The 21797-nt window shown below is 43.3% G+C and overlaps 1 protein-coding gene across 2 annotated transcripts in view; it reads left to right on the forward strand.

Annotated features, from left to right (window-relative positions):
• The window catches only part of RAB3C (RAB3C, member RAS oncogene family), a 207796-nt gene extending 187165 nt beyond the window's left edge, over nt 1–20631 (forward strand). For both annotated transcript variants that reach the window (XM_005306604.5, XM_005306603.5), the window contains exons 4-5: nt 82–206; nt 19007–20631. In XM_005306604.5, coding sequence (XP_005306661.1) covers nt 82–206; nt 19007–19194 — 313 coding nt within the window. In that variant the 3' untranslated portion in view covers nt 19195–20631. The remainder of the gene's footprint in view (nt 1–81; nt 207–19006) is intronic.
• The last annotated feature ends 1166 nt before the right edge of the window (nt 20632–21797 follow it).

Raw genomic sequence — 21797 nt, forward strand, 5'->3', positions numbered from 1 at the left:
CTTTGTTATGATTGTTTGAATTTGATTTTTGGGGCAGTTTTATTTGCTTTAACTCTTTATTTCTCTCTCTCTCTTTTTAAGGTCAACTCAAATCAAAACATATTCGTGGGATAATGCCCAGGTTATTTTGGTCGGTAATAAATGCGACATGGAGGACGAGCGGGTAATCTCCACTGAGAGAGGCAAACATTTAGCAGAGCAACTTGGTAAGAAGCGAAATGATAAGCGAGTTTTGTGATTGCTTGTAACGTTGCATTGAGTACTGTCACTAATTGCTGCAACAATTTTAACGAAAAGTTCATCCATCTGCCAGTATAAAGAAATATATCAATAGCAAATTATATGCAGCACCTGCCTTCTAATTTTGCTGGCTGACGTGAATTATTTGTGTTGGAATCATTAGAACTGTAATGTCATTAGAATGGGGTACACAGCTAATGCTGCATCCAGTGGTGGGTTTATTCAGAGCTGTGACATGACACTGCTACCCATACAGTTTCCTGAAGGAGCCCTCGCATTAGTTTAGACTAGAGACTTGTTTGGTATTGCATCATAGTCAGTTCTTTATTCCATCCCTTAGATTGAAAGTATGGTAAGAGTTACTAAATACAGAAAACAATAACAGACTATTATACACACACACACACACACACACACACACACTCAAACTAGGAAACAAAGTAAAGTACATAGAAAACTAAGAGCAGAATCAGTTATGAGAAAACGGTGAGTGGTAAGAGTAACACAGTAAAATTAGCTTCTCCAGCCTCAATTAACTATGAGGAGTTCTAAGCTTCGGAAGCTCCTACTCTAGGCTGGAGATCTGCCCTTTAGTTCCTTACTGAATTGTCAGCACAGCAATTGGAGACCACAGTCCATGCTACTCACATGCATATCCCTTTGAAATTGATGTGCTTCCACCAACCACCTACATATACTTGCCCAAAACAACACTATAAGGGGCTTGCAAGCCAGCTATCAGTAATTCCTCTGGGTTCAGGGTGTCTGAGTTGGTAATTTTCTTGTCCCTCCCATTACAGCCCTGCTAATATTATTTGTTTCATACAGTCCTATGACCCACTTTCTAAAATCCCACATACATTGTTTAGTAAAAGTGAAAAGCTCACTGCTTATATGTACAAAAGAGAATAGTTTAACCAGTTAAAAAAAAACAAGTCAAATCTTTAGCCAAAACATCAACTGAAACTTTTTTCCAAATTCAGAAAGCTTGGATTATTATTTACAACATAGAGAGACACATCCAGACACATCCCATTGAAATCAGTGGAGTTACTCTACTTGTACACTGGTGTAAATGAGGCAGGAGGATCTGTGAGTCAGACTGATTTCTAGGTGGTAGTCTTAACCACAGGGATAATTATTATGCAGCTTTGTGCATCTCTGTCCTTTGTTCTGCCGAACAGTGGAAGTACTTTCATACCACAAGAAAAGCGATCTTTTTGGTATTTTGACTGAGCCAGAATCAGGAAATAACAAAATCTCACAAGAACTTGATATTGTTAAGATTTCCTACCCAATTTAGCAGACTCCACAGATCCTAATATTTTGGATAAGCATCCAGATGTTCAGGGGGTTACCAAAATCCAACCCCTAACCCTTTGGAGGTTCACCAGTCACTTCTATAAAGAGATACATTTTTGCCATTCGTTAAAACTCACTGTGGCAGGACACTTTTTGGTTCCTAGTGAATACGTGATAAACTTCAGCTCACCTTCTTCCTTTCCTTGCACAAGTGCTTAGGGGAAAGGCTAAGAGCAGCTAGTTGGGAAGCAGAGATGAAGAGAGTCTTTCATACCCTTGATCATAGGTCTGGGTCAAATCCCAAGCTGGGGAATCTGTTCACTTTTCTGCTTATATTACCTTATTTTAGATTCTTGTCATAACCACTTTCCCTTTTGAAAAGCATTGTGTTGGCTGCAATACTGTTCGCCCTGCTGAGACATTCTATCCAATTGCACCCACCTTCCTTGTGCCACATCTAGCTGAAGAGACACGTATCCAAAACAGCCATGCAAACAAGGACCATAAACCAGGCCTTAAAAGCTGGCAGAAAGGAGCTGTTGCCATCTGGCAGAACAGAATATGTCCCAACAATTGCCCCCAAGTGCTTAGAACTGATTTTTTTTTAACTCCTCTGTTTTCAGTAACACAAGTAGTTGCCATAGCAACTACTTTGGCACATTACTTTTCCTTACAGAAACACACCCTCATCAACATGACCTATTATTCCCTCTGTGCGCACTCATAATCCCATTCATATTAGTGGGAGCTAGGAAAGTGTATTGAATGGAGCAGAGAGCCCCAAACTGATGTATCAAATACACATGTATTTTTCCTAAATTTTAAAGCGGAATGAACAATGTTTAAAAAGGTGCAATTTATGAGCTAGTTTTATTTTTTTAAGTCTCACGGTTGACAGGCTTGTCAATGAGGCCAAGAGTTTAGCAAGATTTGAAGAGGGATTAGTGGGTCATACACAGGGCCGGCTCCAGGCACCAGCTTGACAAGCTGGTGCTTGGGGCAGCCACTCCGGACAGGGGCAGCGGGCCCAGCTATTCGGCAGCAATTCGGCGGACGGTCTGTCACTCCCGCTAGGAGCGAAGGACCTTCCGCCAAATTGCCGCCGCAGATCGCAATCGCGGCTTTTCTTTTTTTTTTTTTGTGGCTGCTTGGGGCGGCCAAAACCCTGGAGCCGGCCCTGGTCATACAGATATCAAGACTGTCCAGTTATAATAGTTAATACTAACAAAAAGAGTATTTAGGAGGAGGGGAGATAAAACCTCATGTTTCAGGTTTTACACCAATCTTTAACTATTGGGGATTAGGATTAGACCTTCATGGGGGACAGATTATCCTGTATTTGCCTACTAAGGGATTTCATGCATCTTTCTCTAAAGCCTCTGGTGCTAGCCACTTGTACTGGTACAGATGGACCTTGGGTCTGATCCAGTGCAGCAATTCCTATATTTTTATGATTCAGTCCACGCACACACAGGCCAGAGTCACTTCTGTTGCTGAGGGTATGTCTACACAGCAGCTAGGAGGTGTAATTCCTATCTAGGATAGATATATACGTGCTAGCTCTGCTCGAGCTAGTGCTTCAAAATAGCAGTGAGCCCACAGTGGTCCAGGCTAGCAGCCCAACTACATACTCAGGGGGTCACGCAGGATTATACTTCAGTGGCCAACCTGAGCCACTACAATCATGCTGATTTTTTTTAGATGCTAGCACGTACACGTCCATCCCAACTGGGAATTACACTGCTCAGTTGGTGTGTAGATGTGCCCTATGTTCTACTCAGAGCTCCCATCAGCTTTATGTCTGGCAAAAAAAACTTCATAGATTTGTAACTTGCCTATTGTTCATATGAGGCCAAGTGCTGCTCCTGCATGCATCTGGAGTAAAGCTATGTGGAAAGCTAAGTTCCACTTTGTGGAGGATTTCAAATTTTGAAATTTGTTCCTATTAGCAACGGAACCCCAAAATTACTGCAAAGGAAAATTCCAGAAAAAAATTAGATTTGATCTACCCCAAACATTTTCTTTCAAAGACATTAACTTTCCATTTCTATTTTCACTTTTTAATGGTATTTTTTTAATTTAAATTTAAAAAATTCAAAACAAAAAAATTTGTTTTGAAAGGAAAAGTCAAAACATTTTGTTCCAAAAATATGGAAGAAGAGGTTTTGACATTGTTGGAACTCCCCTCTTCCTCCCTCCCCCCCGCACTACCACTACCATCCTTTTTTTCTTTGAAACAAAATGTTGGCAAAATCAAAATGATTTTGCAACATGTTTTATTTTTGATGGAACTGAATTTTCAAATGGAAAATGATTCCATCAGAAGTCTTCCAACCATCTCTGTCCTTGGGCAACAGTCAACAGGGATGTACGTGAGGCAGAATCTGCCCCATTTTCTTTATACAGTCTCTTTTTTTTCTTATTTAGCTGCTATTTCATGCTTGTTTAACACATGTTAATCATACATAACTTAATTTTTTTATCATGCTGCGATGAAAGGAAACTGGTTATGCAACCGCAGCTTGCTCGCTGCAGAACATAACCTGGCAACGAAAATATATAAATGTGGCAAATCGGCCAGTAGAGGGAGCCAATTAATGTCATGTTAATATTGATGTGGTAAAAATAGCTATTGAATTCAAACAAGTTAGTTCATATAAAACTCTGCGTACAGGAAAAATACTAAACATCAATTTATTATCAGCTTTTTTCAACAAAAAGAAATGTTACTTGCAGAAAAGAGCTGTTAAACATAATATATTGTATATGGAATATCAGTGCTTTAAAAACGTATTCATATTAATCTAAGTTCTACATCATTGCTGAATGAAAAATCTCATTTAAGCCCTAATCCTGACAACACTTTTGCACATGCTTTAAACATTCTGGGACATGTAAAACATTTTGGAAAATTTTGAAAATTGCACATGCTCCATTGCACATGCAAAAATGTGTGCATATTCAAATACCTAAATTGCTGACACAGTTGCTGTGACCATACTTGTTATGTGTCTCTCAATTCAAGGGACAGCCCCCATTTTACACAGGATTGGTGGTCCTTCACTTATATTGTTTAAAATTATTTACATCAGAAATCAAGAATCATGAGCTAAGAGTTATTTACACCAAAAGAATCACACAGCATTTTAAGTTTCCTGCATGAATTTTTGTTTTAGTTGCTGTTTCCCTCTTTTGTGGGCTTTGTGATATACTGTATCCAACCGGTTGAGAGTTGTGACCATTACTATGCACATAAACTAAGTAATTGCACATGCAAATGGCCAATTAAATACACTTATGGCCGTTATTGTCAGATTGCCAGCACTGGAGAGCGCTGCAGTGTTCTTTAGTCACACCGTTTAGTCACAACACAGACCGGGCGTTGCCAACATGATTAAAAGCTCCAAAGCACCTGTCTACATGATGCTTTTCTGGGGGAAAGACTTGCCAGACTGTCATTACTTTTATTGACTCAGAGACCTGTGTTATATGAAAGTCATTTGATGAAAAGCAGAACCTGGAACTTTGTTTGCTGAATGTCTCTGATAAGCGGAGGACACTTTTGTTCAGGCCTAGTCGTGAGGTGTTCTTTAACTGGATTTAAACTTTCCAAAGATCACCCAAAGCCACAACCAAAAACCATCTGTGCTGAGAGGGCAGGGAAGGAGGGGTTCACTAGATTCTTTCAGATAGCTGCATCCCAAACCTGTGCATGCTGGTATAACCAGGAGTTCCCCTTTTATTTTATTTTTTTGAAAAATTGGCCACCATAAGGGAGGGATTAGCATTAACATTATGTGAAGCCCCACAGCCAACTAGATTGCATGAATGCTCCCAGAGTCACTCATGAATCACACAGGCACCAGCCAAATCCCCTCAGCTCCCAACCTTGTACCTCAGGGATATACTGTCTTGCACTGTTCAAAGCGAGCAGTGCAAATTTATTAATTGATTCACCACTTCATCAATGGAAAGCCTTTGTAAACCTGGGCAGTTTTGCCACACACTTCATACAAACTCACTGGTAAAGATAAACAGTAAAAGAAGTTTATTAGCTACAAAAGATAGATTTAAGTGATTATAAATGATAGGCAAAAAGTCAGAGTTGGTTACCAAAAGAAATAAAATATAAGAACGCAGTCTAAACTCTCAACCCTATTAGACTGGGAAACATCTAGATTAATCAGTTTTTCTCACCCCACAGTATATTGCAGTTCATAGTACACTGGTTTCACTCTTGAAACCTGGGCCAATCCCCTCTGTTGGAGTCTTTGGTCTTCTGAGTGTCTTTGTTGCTTGCAGCATAGGTGGGGAAAGGAGAAAGGCCAAGCATGGGGCCCCTGTGTTCAGTTTTATATCCATAGACCCATGTGCTTGGAGAACACAAGTTCAGGCATATCTGGTGGGCATTGCTGAGTCCCCAGGCAAGGTTGAGCAATTCTCTCAGTGTGGCCTTATGCAGGTGAGTAATTGAATTGTAGTTCCCTTGCTGGACAATGGCTGTTCAAGGTTGTTTGACACCAGGTGTTGGTTACTTTCCTTGGCATTGTCTCCGGAGAGCTAGTCTCTGGGAGCTTCCCAAACCCAGAGCATATTTTAGTGACATGCATACAATACAGTTCTCATAGCTTATATACATATTTCGATAGAACAGTGACTTTCAGCAGATCATAACCTTTCCCCTGATACTTCACACGGCATGCTTTATATGCAATATCACAATTATATATAAATGAGGAATATGGGGGTTACAGGACGCTCCCCCAAGGTAGCGGTGTCACAGAAATTAATTGGGTTGTGCATGAACTCTGTTGCATGCCTCTTTTAATGATTTTTAAGTGTTAATGTCATGCCTGTGCAAGGAGCCAGATTGCCAGCACTGGAGAGCGCTGCAGTACTCTTTAGTCACACTGTTTAGTCACAACACACACTAGGCGTTGCCAACTGATTAAAAATCTGCAAAGCACCTGTCTACATGATGATTTTCTGGAGGAGAGACTTGCCAGACTGTCATTACTTTTATGGACTCAGAGACCTGTGTTATATGCAGGGGCGGCTCCAGGCACCAGTGCAGCAAGCGCGCGTCTGGGGCGGCAAGCCGTGGGGGGCGGCGTACCAGTTGCTGTGAGGGCAGCAGTCAGGCGGCTTTCGGCGGCGTGCCTGCAGGTTGTCTGTCAGTCCCGCAGTTTCAGTGGTAATTTGGTGGCGGGTGCGCCGAAGGCGCGGGACCAGCAGATCACCACAGAAACGCCGCCGAATCTGCGTGACCGCGGACTGCCCGCAGGCATGCCGCCGAAGGCCGCCTGACTGCCGTGCTTGGAGCGGCAAAAAACATAGAGCCGCCCCTGGTTATATGAAAGTCATTTGATGAAAAGCAGAATCTGGAACTTTGGTTGCTGAATGTCTCTGATAAGCAGAGGACATTTTTGTTCAGGCCTAGTCATGAGGTGTTCTTTAAATGTATTTAAACTTTCCAAAGATCACCCAAAGCCACAAACAAAATCAGTGCAACCAGAATATCTCTGGAAAGTATCTGTGCTGAGAGCGCAGAGAAGGAGGGGTTCACTAGATAGCTGCACCCCAAACCTGTGCATGCTGGTATAATCAGGTATAACCCCTTTAATTTTTTTTTTTAAATTGGCCACCATAAGGGAGGGATTAGCATTAGCATTAACCTACATTACAATGGCTGCCATGTGAAGGATGCTGCTTACAGCACAGCTGTTCCCTGACTCAATGCCAGTGCAGTCTAATGTATAGGGGATCTAATGGTATTTTAACTCTTGTCCCTAAATTTATCTAAACCCTTGGACCTGTCCTAGTCTTTAGCATGGTTCAGCTAGTGTAGGTCCCATGTGCACTACAAAACAAAAGCACGTTGTAATCAGCTCCCTGACCCTGTTTCAGGATAGGTGACCCATTGAAGGGTGATGATAATCACTCCACCACTTTTAAATGATTCTGTCCCACTGGCTCTAAAGCTTTGTCTGTTGTGCACTGCTTCATAAGAGAGCAAGCCTCTCACAGACCCACCTCTCCAATCCCCCGCTACTCCTCAAAATATTTTATTCTGCAGACCCCCAACAAAGAGCTGTGACAGACCACTGGCTTGTCTTCACTAGAACGTTAACTTGGGATAGGACACAACCATGAGAAGTCATTTTAATAAAGCACCACATTGCAGCCAGTGTAGACAGGGATGAGCTGTGTTTAACATCACATCAGTTGGTGGTGGGCAAACATTACTGAAACCATAGAGTTGCTCCTGATGAGCTGATGTGTTAAACACCACTTGTTCCCATCTACACTGACTGCAGAGTTGTGTTCAACATCATGATACTTAGCATAACTCCTTAAGCTCATGTTCTAACCCAATCTTATGGGTAGAGCCCTGCAAATCTGCTTTATATGCGTGGACCATGTTTGCGGATCGCTGATCGGATGCAGATACAAATTTTGTATCCGTACAAGGCTCTACTTATTTTCTCACAAAGACAAACCCCTAGAGACTGTTTTGCCCCTTTCTATAAACTCTTTGCTTGCCATTTCCTCCTCTCTCCTCCTCCCTTCTTTTTGGTAAACAAGTTAATGAGCATCCTAACGAATCTCTGCAAAATCAGTAAAGGCATAAGGGTGATAAGGGGGGGAAGGCAGCTGCTCAGGTTGTTTATATGTCTCAGGGCCAGCATTTGCATGGCTTTACAATCGTGGTAAATCTATGCTTGCCTGTACTCACACAATGTACTCACAGCTCCTGAGTCCCACGTTTTTTAATGAGGATTCCAGCTGCTCATACCTAGTTTTAAATATAATGAAAAATAAACATGTTGCTGATTGGAACCAGCAGGGCAGAGAGAGATATTCACCACATCCTAACCCTCTGAAAATTACAGGGCAGCTAAAGGGGGAAAGGGCCAGTACATCTGGACTTTGGGTCCCCAAGGCTGCAAGGCCCAAGGTCCAGTGTGTGACTTTTCCTTCTGACAGCCCCACCTCCAAAAGTGCTGTGTCATATCAGCTGAGAAGTGGGGAATTATTTCCTTTTCCCACCCTCCTCCTATAGGATTGTGTCCAGAGCTGGTTGATGCATTTGTGGAGAGTGGTAAGGAAAGAGTGCATGGAGGTTTCCTCTTAAACAGGAAGAGGGGAGAACCTGAAGCTTGCCCTAGCCAGGGTACAATAAAGTGAGAAGAGAGCTCAGTTCTGCTAGCACCTCTAGTAGTTACCATGCCAGAGCTCTGTCAGTAGGAAGCAGCTCATATTACACAGCACACTGCCCTGGAGCCTGAGTAACAAACGTCACACTAGCATGCCCACCTGATGGGGCTGACACGGGTGTGGCACCTTGTTGCAGCTACAGGTTTGGCAGCCTTGAAGGAGAACAGGGAGAGTCACCAAGAGGTGTAAGGGGGCAGCAAAGGGAAAGGAGACGGAGAGAAATGGAGGAGGGGGACAGAAAGAGAAAAAGCATCCTGATGTATCATCCAAACACAACATTCTCACCCAGGCAGCACTTTTGACATTAGAGGCTTCCTCAGTTGTATCAGCTTCTGTTCCATTCAGCTTCCTCCACCCTGCTTGCTCTCGGGCTTTGTCATGTTGTGCTCCACTCTGCATTGTCTCTTCCACTTCTGCTGCGCAGAACATCACAGGTGGTGGGAACAGGGTGTTCCGTGAGCCTCTGCTGTCTTTATGATCACAAGGGAGCTGCCTCACTGCAGACACCTGCTCACACAGAAAAATCTTTTCTCTGCGTTAACAAGCAGCAATGGAAAGACACCGAACAAGGGATCAAAGCAGATAGATCTGATGTTCAGAAGTGCAGTGTCTCTGGGCCCACCTAATGAAATATTTCAAGCATGAATCAGCAGTGGAGGAGAGGTCTGGGGTACAGATGTCTGCAAAATATTCATAGTGAAATGAAAAACAAACGGGACTGAGGATTTTGCACTTCTTGAAACCTTTCGTTCAGGGACCTCCCCACACACTTTTCTAGCAAAAATGGGCCAATTTCTGAATGTAAGTGGGCTAATTTTTTGTATAAAGATGGCATCTGCCTTAAAAATTATGTGAAAATTCACATTTTCTGTGGAAACAAAGCAGCCATTTTGTTTTTGATAGCGTTATTGCTGAGTGCAACAGAATATAATTTGGTCCAATTTCTCTGTTCTCTCATCCCCAGCTCTGATGCATTCTGCCCCCTTTTGTCTCCCCTTTGCTCTGTATCACTCTGTTCCCTCCCATTGCTGCTCCTCTGATTCAAGGTATTTTATCCACCCACATCATTGCCTCATTTACAGTCTACAGCTTATACCCTTCTTTTTTGCTTGCTCTATATTTTCCTCCCTAATTTTCCTGTCCTACCTCTGACCCACCCAATCACTCTCTTCTTTTCTCTGAACCCCACTCCACCCCCAACTTTCCAGGTGCTTTCAGCTTCATTCTCCCAAATTGTGTCCTTTCCCAACCCTTCATGTTCCAGTCCTTTTTCCTCTCCTCCTTCTCCTCTTGCTTCTTCACCACACATCAACTCCCCTCCCTTTCATCAGCCCCCCTTGTTCTGCCTGAAGTACATGGACATAGGGAAAGGAGCAGCTAACAAAAGAACGCTTTTGTGGCGTGCTAAGCAGACAATGAGGCACCCCTCTGACTGGTACTCAGTTTTCAGCTTTGCCTGTTTGCTTCATGGGAAAAGGAGCAGAAAGGTGGATTGGGAGTAACACAAGCAGTGCTCCCACACTACCCAAGGGATCAAGGGAGGTGGTAGAGCTGGTTTGTAGTGGTATGCTGCTTTTCTATACCACTGCAGTCTTATTTACACCAATGTAAATATGGAGTAACTCCCCTGAAATCGTTGGAGTGGCTCCTGATTTTATACCAGTATAGCTGAGGTCACAATCTGGCCTCCAAACAGACCAGCCTATTTGGAATGGCTTCCTTCTTTAACTTCCCGCAAGGCAGACAGTAGTAACTGTGTAAAGATTAATTATTTGAATGGGTTACCAATGGCCCAATGCTCAGGAGTGCCCAGGGTTGTACTGCAAACCTTGCAGCTAAGTTCCAGCACATAGTATTGAAACTGTAGACGATCTTCTTTTCCACCCACTTCCTAACTGAGCTGAACAGTCATCCATTGCTCGAGACTGCCAGAGAACGTTGAAAGCTTCCAGCAAGTGAGGAAATATACTGTGATGTTTGGGGTTCAGCTCAGACCACCTGCAACTCTGGTGTCTTCAATACTATGCTGCTGTAGCTCACAGCCCTGACACCTACAGCCAGCCTACAAATATGCAGGTCACATCCTAGCTTCCACTGCCCAGCTACTCTTTGTAGGGTGACTCCAACACCCTCCCAGTCCTGAATTTTCCCCAAACCATTTGCCCTGGAGTGTTTAACCCTCTCCTGGAACATTTACAGAGGTTATTAAATACGTTGCTCTTTTGAAGAGACAACACAACGCAGCCTGTTATCTGGTTTCAATGCATCCTTCCCTTTAATCAGTGCACTAGGTTAGTTCAGATACAAAGTGAAACAAATTGATTTCATCAAAAGAGATATCTACCAAATTCACGGTCCGTTTTGGTAAATTTCACAGTAATAGGATTTTACAAATCTTAAATTTCACGATTTCAGATATTTAAATCTGAAATTTCACAGTATTGTAAGTGTGGTGGGTCTCGACCTAAAATGGGGTTGTGGGTCAGGTTTGCAAGGCTATTGTGGGGTTTGCAGTATTGCCACCCTTACTTCTGTGCTGCTGCCTTCAGAGCTGGGCAGCCGGAGGGCAGCTACTGGCCAGGCGCCCAGCTCTGAAGGCAGTGCCTCCACCAGCAGCAGTGCAGAAGTAAGGTGGCAATACCACACCATGCGACCCTCATTTCTATGCTGTGGCTGGTGACGATGCTGCCTTTAGAGCTGGGCTCCCAGCCAGCAGCCACGGAGCTTCCTGCAGCCGGGGGAGGTTCCCAGAGGTAGGTCTGACCTGGCCCCAGGAGTGGCCTGTTGCAGGGGAAGAGGAAATCCTGTCCCTCCCTCCCCAGCCCATCCAGACTAGCAGGTGGAGCCCAGTGCACAGTAAGAGACCCTGGCTGGGGAGCCCCCAGCCCTGCTCCTCCCTAGCTCCAGGCCCAGCACTCAGGAGTTAAAGGGGCCTTGGTGGGCTGCATGTGTGTGCGGGGGCGACCACTGAATCCCCCTGACCACAGGGCCTTGGGTGGTTGCCCACTCACCCACCCGTAAGGCTGGCCCTGTCTCCCCCAAAAGTGATGACCTCCTCCCATACCATGCCACCCTCACTTCTGTGCTACTACTGGTGGCAGCACTACTTTCAGAGCTGGGCTCCCGGCCTGCAGCTGCTGCTCTCCAGCTGCCCAGCTCTGTGAAATCTGGTCTCCACTACAGATTTCACGGTCCATGACACGTTTTTCACAGCCGTGAATTTGGTAGGGCCCTAGAGAGATACCTGAACTCATTTCAAACCTAAGGGATAAAGACAGAAAGGGTTACAAACAAACAACAATAAAAAGACACTGTCTAATGGCTAAGACCTAACTTAACAAGCTACATTCTTTGTTCAAGCTAGCTTCCTAACCAATCTTCTTTTTCCTGCAATGACTGACTAGCTTTTAGCCAGGATCCCCACAGAGTTCAAGGCGCTGGTTTTCCTGGTCTTCTCAGGTGCAGGATAACATAGGGGTTCACTCCCCCCTCTCTTTATAGTTCAGTAAATCTTTGAAATGTATTCCCATAGAAAGTGCCTTTTTCCTGCTGGGTGTGGATGCCATGCTGTCTTCCCCCGCCTGGTGATTTGTACAATGCAAATGATGTCTTCCAACTACCTCCCATACAAATGAATAGCTCGTTGAATTTGGCCACACCTAGTTCGAGGTTTTGGCCTCTTCCCTTTGTCTAAAGAAAAATCAACTCCCCCTGACATGCCTGGTATAAAAGTTATAATTCGAACACATCTGCATAATCCTTTGTGGATTGACTGTACATAAATCACACAAGAATATTAATAATCAGTGAGTTATTAGTTTTCTAGTGACAAATTACATGACACCTTTTAGATATAGATTATAACAATAATGAGTTGGGGTGCACTGAGCTGGTCAGGCCATCTGGAACTCACTGCTACATACCAGGGATCCCCTTGCCTTCTGACACAGAGATGCTCTTAGAGTCACATATACACAATAGTAGTGCCACCTTTCTATCTTTCTTTCCACTCTATTTTGGAACAAGGAAATGGTTGTGTTACCCTAGCTAAACAAGTAAGTAAACAAGTAACCCAGCTAAACAAGCTAAGTAATTGTTTGGAGATCAGAAATTAAACAAGCTCCTAAGGCATGATTTATTTATACAGTGCCTTTTATTGTGGTCTTGATGCTTTCAAGAAAGAAGGGGAAATATTTAAACCAATGCATGAAGGTTTAGCTACACATCTCTCATTGATATTATGGAAGTTGTATGGCTAAATTCCAGTGCACTACACGGTACCCCTCAGTTTACATAACCTACACTATTAATAAACTCAAGACTGGGTCACATATCTAACCTCACTCCTAGAGATTTAAATAATTTAGGCTTTAGTGACATCTCTCTCAGTACTAGGCACCTTATATAAATTTAAAATATTCAGAATAGTCATCATAGATTGTTCTTACAGTAATTACTGAACTGCCATTAATAGATCATATGCCTGCCAAGAAATCCTTAATACATTATTTCCCAATATATTTCAGCTCATCCACCCATCCCCTTTCCATATGCCTGGGGACAATCTTGGGCTTGGCCGTGTACCCAAAAGTTAACCAATCTGGGCCAAGCAGACCAGGGATAGAGTGAATTCTAAATTTAAGGGGTCTTCACAGTGGACAGCCTGTCATCAGTTCCCTTTCATCTAACCCAGGACGCGTCAGCCCAAACAACTCTGCTGATCTCAACAGTGGCAGTATCACAGATAGGTTTTGTCTCCACTACAGAATTCTATCATGTTAGTACGTGGTCTATTTCTGGATCCTTAGGTGACAAATAATATTCAAACAGGCTTTTTTTATCTGCATTTGGCTAGAAGAGCATGACATTTTCTTTTGATAATGGACCCTGACTCAGTTGTCCATAAAATGCCTTTGTCACCTTGAAACAAGACTAATTATAACATGCTCTAACTCATGCAAAGCACAGTGCCATTCATAAATATAAGTTAGAACAGATTGTAGTGGCATGAGTATTAAATGGAGGCCTTTTGTTACTACAAAATGTTCCTGTGTTAGAACAGAGGTGTGAGTAGTACAGTTAACTAAATGTGATACAGACCATGACTTTGCAGTCTGTAGACGAGGACATATTGTGTCCGGCATTATGTCAGCCAGTCCTGGTTAAACGCTAGTTCCAATAGATGTAGCTAGTGTAGCGGAGAGCAGAATGTATTAAAGACATTCTAAACTTCCTAATGTAATGCGATAGCTGAATCAACAACCATGCTTGGCACCTTGAGGTGATATTTTATGTTAAGTTATGCTGTTTCACTACAGTGTTATTTAATTAAAATCTTTTCCTTGCTTATTTTCTCTTTTACTGTTTTAAAGTTGCCTTGGTTTAATAGACTTGCTGGGAGTCAGCTGTCTTAGATCAGTGATTTTCAACCTTTTTTCATTTGCGGACCCCTAAAAAATTTCAAATAGAGGTGCAGACCCCTTTGGAAATTCAACCTGTGGTTCATGGACCCCTACCATAGACATCTTAGACTGAAAACTGACTGAACAGAATTCAGCTATAAATGTTGCATGTGTTCAGCACAGCATTTGATGCAGTGTGAGAAAGGGTCTTCTATGGTAATGACAGCACGTCCAGGTTTTGACCTGTAGTTGGGGGTATTTGCATACTTTTGATTGATCAAACAGAATGCTTTTTCTGGGATCTGAAACTTTTATTTTCATAGTCACCTTTTGCAGAACCCTTAGACATAGTCTGTGGACCACCAGTGGTCCGTGGACCACAGGTTGAAAACCACTGTCTTAGATCAATGGGCCAGAGCACTAATGCAATCATAGTGCTGATGCTAAGCAGCTTGCTACAAACCCTTTACTTCCTTGAACATAACCCACAGCATCCAATGCTGATTCTGCAAACAAGCTTTTTTTACCATTATCATGATATCTTCAGCTGTGCTCAGTATCCTAAAATATACAGTTGCAGCTACTTTTGGGGGCTAATAGAGCATAAGAGACAGCAGATGTTCACTTTCTGTCAAATAAGGCCTGTGCTGGTTGCTTGTATAACTGGAAAAGTCTATGTTGAGAGTTTGTTACTTATGTTAAATATTCGAAAAATTGTCCAGTGAACCCTGAGCTCAGCCATGCCTATTAGTTGCTAACAAAATCCCAGTACCATTAAGGTTTCCTGTCTCTGTTGTATTAATCATCCTTGGCAGTAAGTGGCCATCTGTGAAACAGAATTTCAGATGCACATAGACCTCCCCAAACTGCTTGGATTGCCTTGTAAAGGGATCTGCTAACATGGTTGAAAAGAGAAACTGCTTCAGCTGCCAGAATCCAGAAGAAGTAAAACAGCAGATTCTGCAACATGGAAAGCAGGCAAACATGCAGACAAGGGGCTAAAATGAATAGCACTGAGTTTGGAAGACAGAGTAAATATCAACACACTCAAGATTGAAAAAAGGAGCAGGAAAGCCGAAGTTGAGGTGACCAATATTTGTATATAGATCCAGGAAATGAAGAAGCTGTTCACCATGAATGGGAGGAAAACACTGATGGTGGCAAGGTGCTTTTATAAGAAGAAAAACCAAGAATAATATCAGTGAAGCACTGTCTGAAATCCGCCTCTTCCTATTTATTCATTGTTTTAACTGACTACAAAGGCAGTCTCAGGGCATGGAACAACTTGTTGTCCAATGTCGTTATTTTAAGATTCTCATCCTCCTTTAAACCTTTAACTCCCCTTTGGCCTCAGGCAAAAGCCTAAGTAAAGAGATGGGCTTGGGCTGCAGCCTGAGCTCTGGGACCATCACACCTCACAGGGTCCTAGAGCCCAGGCTCCAGCCTGAGCCTGAACGTCTACACCACAGTTAAACAGCCCTTTAGGCTGAGCCAGGTGAGCCCAAGTCAGCTGGCACAGGGCAGCCCTGGGTGTCTAATTGCAGTGTAGACACCCTTTGTGACCCAGAGGTTAACATCAGGCTTGGGCTCTGATAATCCAGCAGGCGAAGTGAACTACAGAGCCAAGGGCCCACCACAGGAAACATCCTAACTCCAGCCTCAGGTACTCAAATCTAGGTACCATCTGTAAACGTGGGCCATCTGATCTTAGCTGTGTGGTAATCCATGGAGAGGACAGATTCTCCTGTAGCCAGAATCCAAACCAGATTGCTTGTTGTACAAAGACAAACACTATAATTGCATCCCGAAGTAAATGAACATGTTCTCTGTGGCTCACATCACCAACCAACTGACCTTTGAAGCTAGCCCCACATAGAGCACCTTGCATACAGGGCCGGCTCTAGCTTTTTTGCTGCCCCAAGCAGCAGAAAAAAGCGCCGCCCCCGAGCCCCCCCCGCCGAGCGCCGCGCCGCCCCCCCGCCGAGCGCCGGAAACCCCCCCAGCACCGAGCCCCGCGCCGCCCCCACCCCGAGCGCCGCGCTGCCGGAGCCCGTCCCCGCCCCCTGCCGAGCGCCGCCGGAACCCCCCTCCAGCGCCGCGCCCGCGCCAAACCCCCACCGAGCGCCGCGCGCCGGAACCCCCCCCCAGTGCCGAGCCCCGCGCTGTCCCCCCCGCCAAGCACGGCGCCGCCAGAGCCCGCCCCCGCCCCCCGCCGAGCGCCGCCGGAACCCCCCTCCAGCGCTGTGCCCGCGCCGCCCCCTCGCCAAGCCCCGCGCAACCGGAGCCCGCCCCCCCCCAGTGCCGCACCGCCGGAGCGCCCCCCCCCCGCGGAATGCCACGCCGCGCTCCCCCCGCTGCCCCTTACCAGGTGCCGCCCCAAGCACGTGCTTGGGTGCCTGGTGCCTGGAGCCGGCCCTGTGCATAATCCAGGCTGAAGGTACCAAAAGCAAGGAGAACAGTGGCTGTGTCTGCATAGAAGAAATGGTCACCATCATCTTACCAGATCCAGATGGGGGGAAAAAGGGACTTTTGTCTACTGAGGCAACCTGAAAATCAAAGTGCCAACTGGGAATTCAAAAGCAACCCTAAATTATGAAAGGTGAAAATATCAGCCCCTTTAGATTCTTCCAGCAGCATCACCTCTGTCTTTGATTTAGTTAGGCATGTGGGGGGGGGGGGGGAGGGGAGAAATGATTTACAAATCTAAGCATTGAAAACAATACACTGGCCATTGACATGATTAGTAAGAATGATTTGCTGAGCTCTTACATTGTATTTAGTGTCATATAAAACTTGGTCTCTCCACTGAGGATCTTATAGGCTAAGAAAGCAGATGATACAAGTGTTCAACTATAATAATCATAAGTGTTTTATACGAATTAATTGTTGTGTATTATGGTAATGCTTAGAAGCCTCAACTAGGTCAGGGCCCCATTGTGCTAGGCACTGTCCAAACAGATGAAATAGCCGTCCTTGTCCCAAAGCGCTTGGGACAAAATCCAGTCTTGGGCAAGATTCTGATTCTATTTGCACTGTCATAAAACTGGAGTAAGTTCAGTGATGGCAATAGAATTACTCTAGATTTACACTGCTGTACAGGAGGGAAGAATTTGTCCCAGCAATTCCAGATCAAATGTACAATCAGTCAGTGGAAAAATATAGACTCATCTTACCCTTATAGACAGCCTGGATCCTCCATTGTTGTACAATAAGTTGCAGTGATATTGCCAGTATAGCATATGCTGGGACATCACTCCAGGCTAAAGCTGACTGTCCACAGCAAGTCTGCGCTGGCACTTAGCCCTATAAAAAGAAGAACAGTTAAGCTGTAAATTACTAATGGCCTGAATGTGCATATTATCCTGTTTAGTTGGTGTATTCAACAAGTAATACTAAGTTATTAGAGTTGCTGTTTTAAATGTAACCTTTTATTTAAAAAAAAAAAAAAAGACTAACTCACTGATTAGAAAATACACTGTATGAAAAAAATCCATCTACTTTACACTGCCCCAGAGCAGTGTAAGGGCAACATGAACATAAATATTTCAAAACATAACTTGAATGTTGTTTTAAATTTTCTTCCAGAACTCCAAATACTTTCCTTTCGGTAGCTATTAATCTTGATACTAATTAAGAGTAAGATGACAGACATTTTGTTATTGGGTTTCTAACAGCAAAACACAGAGATAGGTGTATGTCATTAACCAAGGTGAATCAAAAAGACGAAGAATGCTTTGTGAATGCCAATTAACTTTTATAATATTACCAGAGAATGTAGTTGTTTTGTGAACCACTTCATTCCAGTTCAGGAATTGGAAAGGGGGAAATCAGGGAAAGAAAGGCTGGTGAATTGATGAAGGACAGTCAGGTGACTAGTGTGGTAACTGGGGTGGGGGGAAAGCTGGAGCAGAGGGGAAAAGTGGGAAGGGAGGAGAGAGGTCAGGCAGGTGAGAGAATGGGACCATCCAGCAGATAGTGTGGACCCAGTGAAGTGGCAGGCAGACCAGCAGGTTACTTCCAGCTACACTGGGAACCAGCCAGCTGGAGAGGGTCTTGAAGGTAAAGATGACAAAGAGGAACATGCTCATGACAGCTTGCTCTATTAAAGAATTTCAGTGTATGCACTCTGCCGCATGGATGATAGTGTTACTTTAGCGGTGGCACAGTGGGATGAGAGGGTTACAGTACCCACCCACAATTTTTGAAGGAAAACAACTTAACCTTAGAAATATTTTTGCATCAAAACTTGTTTTCCATCCACAGATTACATAACAAACTGGAAAAAAGCCTTTATTGATTTGTTTTCTTTCTTCTTGGTTCCTTCCAATTTCAGTCATCTGTTCTGGCATCAGCAGTAGTGGCCCAACGGCAGTGCCCATTACCAGTGGAGCAATGCGTATGGGAACATAGTAATTAGAGCTGGAAAAAGACCAATAGAGTAACTGAGTTATTCCCCTCACAAGAGCCGGATGTAGTCCCATGATATGTGTCATTATTAAAATGATACTGCTCTCAATTTTAGCATAGCACAAAATCAACTATGATGAAATCACCTTTGAATATGATTTGCAGAAGAGATCAGATTGGGTCAAATGATGATTTCAACTACTTTGGTGTAAATCAAATGACTTTTGTGTGGTTACTCTGGATTGAAACCCATGCAACAGTGGTCAAAATTTAGCTCATACTCTTTATAATATCACTATTTTGCATGTGCTGTTTCTTTTTCTTGTGCCCTGCCCACCTTTCTCTCTCTGCTTTTTCCCTTCCTCAGGAGAAGTTAATAGTTACCGAAGGATCTAAGAATGTGTAATGACCAGCGTGTGTTTTCTTTATTTTACCAGGTTTTGAATTTTTTGAAACAAGTGCCAAGGACAACATAAATGTCAAGCAGACATTCGAGCGGCTCGTAGATATCATCTGCGACAAAATGTCAGAAAGTCTGGAGACAGATCCTGCCATCGCTGCTGGAAAACAGAACACAAGGCTAAAGGACACCCCTCCTCCACAGCAACCCAACTGTGGCTGTTAATACAGTTATCAACAGAGGCGTCTCCAGTGTGTTCTATTGCCAACAGAGTATTTACAGATGGTCTATAAGCCTTTATTTATACTGTCTTTTTAATTTATTTGGGGACAATGTGTTTATTTTATGTCAATGGCTGGTACAATGTGTGCAATTTGTAAGGACTGCCCATTTCTCAGCATCTGGCCTTTGCATGTGGATGGCTAATTGTCTGTCTTTTCTTTTTATCCTGAGTGCATTACACTTACTTCAGCTGGTTCTGTGACCTCAGAACACAGGTCATCTACAACTGACTTTAACTTAATCAATTTCAAATTATACCATTTACTTCTTGATGTAATGATCAAGATATTTAGGCATAAACTTTCTGATGCCATTTAAATTTTCCTTGACTGAAAAATCTATTTTAAAATATTACCCGAATATACTATTCCCTGCCTTGTCCAGATAATTTGTCTGAGGCACACTTCCCTGAAGGTAATGCTGTGGCAAATCCATGTCCACCACCGAAATTCACAGTTACCTCTACACCACACATCATGGCCACTTCGAAATTCAGAATGACAGCAGCGGCCTAACCCAAAACACAGGCTCCTACCCCTCAATATAAGGAGAAATTCTGTTAGCTGCTGGCAGGACAGGGGCTGGCTGTGTTCTAGTTCCATCCACAAGCTAATTCACTACAATACTAATATAGAAGAGAGTTGTGAAATGTTGTTCTTCTTTAAGTTACCTGCTTTAGATAATGAATATGCTACAGTTCTTGATATTACCCCAACAGAGCCAAATCTGTTCTGTACAGTTATTCATAACCAAAAATAACCTACTCATATTGTTCTGGAGGTTGCATCATTTTGGCCTTTAGGAATTTCATGTTTCATTCTTGAAAATGGTGTCTATATATTAATTTTATAGTCTGAGAGAATCTCCTCTGTATTGATTGCAAAGGCCCATTTCTCTCCTCAGAAGTGCCACTCCTATTGAAGTCAGCAGGACTTGTTTGTGTGGACAGAAATGGATCCATTCAATTTGAAAAATAGTTTGGTCTAGAGATATCTTGCTGAGGGTTTTCTTGTGACAGGACAGTCTGAAATTGGCAATGTTTTTGGAAAATTCACAGAGAAATAAAAAGTTCTCCACTGAGTTCTTCCATGTCAATCACTTCGAAAATCCACGAAAGGCTGTGAAGATAGCAGAATGTCCACAGTTTTTTTTTAAAGCATTTTAAAAAATAGTCATTTCTCACCATGTTAATAAGCTCTCGCTCTACTAATTGGTAGCACTTTGCACCGTTGGCGTATCTGGGTCACAGTGATATTCCTCAATTAATGACATCACTGATGCAACATTAACTTTTTATTGTTCTTATTAGATCAGCTTTAGTACCAGGATGACATTTCTCAAGCTAGACATAACAGAAAAAAGGGAAGAAAAACAAGAAAATGAGTCAGAGCAACTGCTAATGCATTACCTGACAGTAAGGCAATACCTATACCTTTTTCCTCAGGTAATTTATATAATCTCATCAAACACACTAAGGCCATGTCTACACTAGGAAAAAAGGTGTAGTTAAGACATTTTATCTAACATTGTAACTATTGTATGTTAAAATCCTAGTGCAGACAAGATTAACACATTAGTTGGTTGAGGTAAACCCGAGTGTAAACTTGTGTTAAAACTATAACTTGGCTTGGCTACACTAGGATCTTAAACATATCTGTTAACACTGCTAGCTAGCACCTACTCTGAAACCTAGCACCTACACTGTTTTTCTTAGTGAAAAATGAGCCACATCATTTGGTACCATGGAAAAACCTGAGGAAAGGGAAATGTTGGCTATTCACTGCCCTACATTTATCCCTGTTGTGCACAGATTAGTAGGGAAGAGAAAGTGTAATCAAGCAGAGCCAATTTGCCTAGCTCTTGGCATCCACATGGCATGCCAGTCACTACTCTTCCTGGCCCTCCCTCCCAGCTTGATAGCTGTACTCCTCCAGCTGTGGCTATGCATTCCAAGGTACTCTGAGGATAGAAGTATTTTGGCCAAAGATTTTTATTGGTTTTCCAATAAAAAATAAAAACATTTTAAGGAAAGCAGATGCTTTCCCAGAAAATTTTGATGTTATAGAACTGCCCTCTCTTCCCCCCCGCCCCGCCACTCTTTTTTTTTTTTTTTTTACAGAAAAGAGCCTTGAAGGGAAATATTCAACCGCTCAACTGAACCAGCCCTGGGAACTTCACTACATAATGCCTGGTGCGATGCCATCAACAGTGGTCACTCTGGCTGGCACCATGGTCCTCAGTAGACTATGCATGCTTGATGACGATGACTTAGTAGAAGGGTAGAGAATAGAAGCTGTAGAGCAAAAAATTAATGCATAGATTCCAAAGTCAGAAAGAACCACTGTGATCATTTAGTTTGATTTCCTCTATAATACCTGCTATAGAACTTCCCCAAAGTAATTCCTAGAGCATAGCTGCTAGAAAAAACATCCAAACTGGAGAAGGTGGAGAAGATAGGAGCAGGGATCAGTCAGATCCATGTGTGATCAATGACTTTGTGGGGTGCTCCAGGACTTCAGGAGAGGGTTGTATAGGTGCAGAGGTCC

The sequence above is a fragment of the Chrysemys picta genome, chromosome 6 (genome assembly GCF_011386835.1).
Source record: "Chrysemys picta bellii isolate R12L10 chromosome 6, ASM1138683v2, whole genome shotgun sequence".
Classification (NCBI taxonomy): Eukaryota; Metazoa; Chordata; order Testudines; family Emydidae; genus Chrysemys; species Chrysemys picta.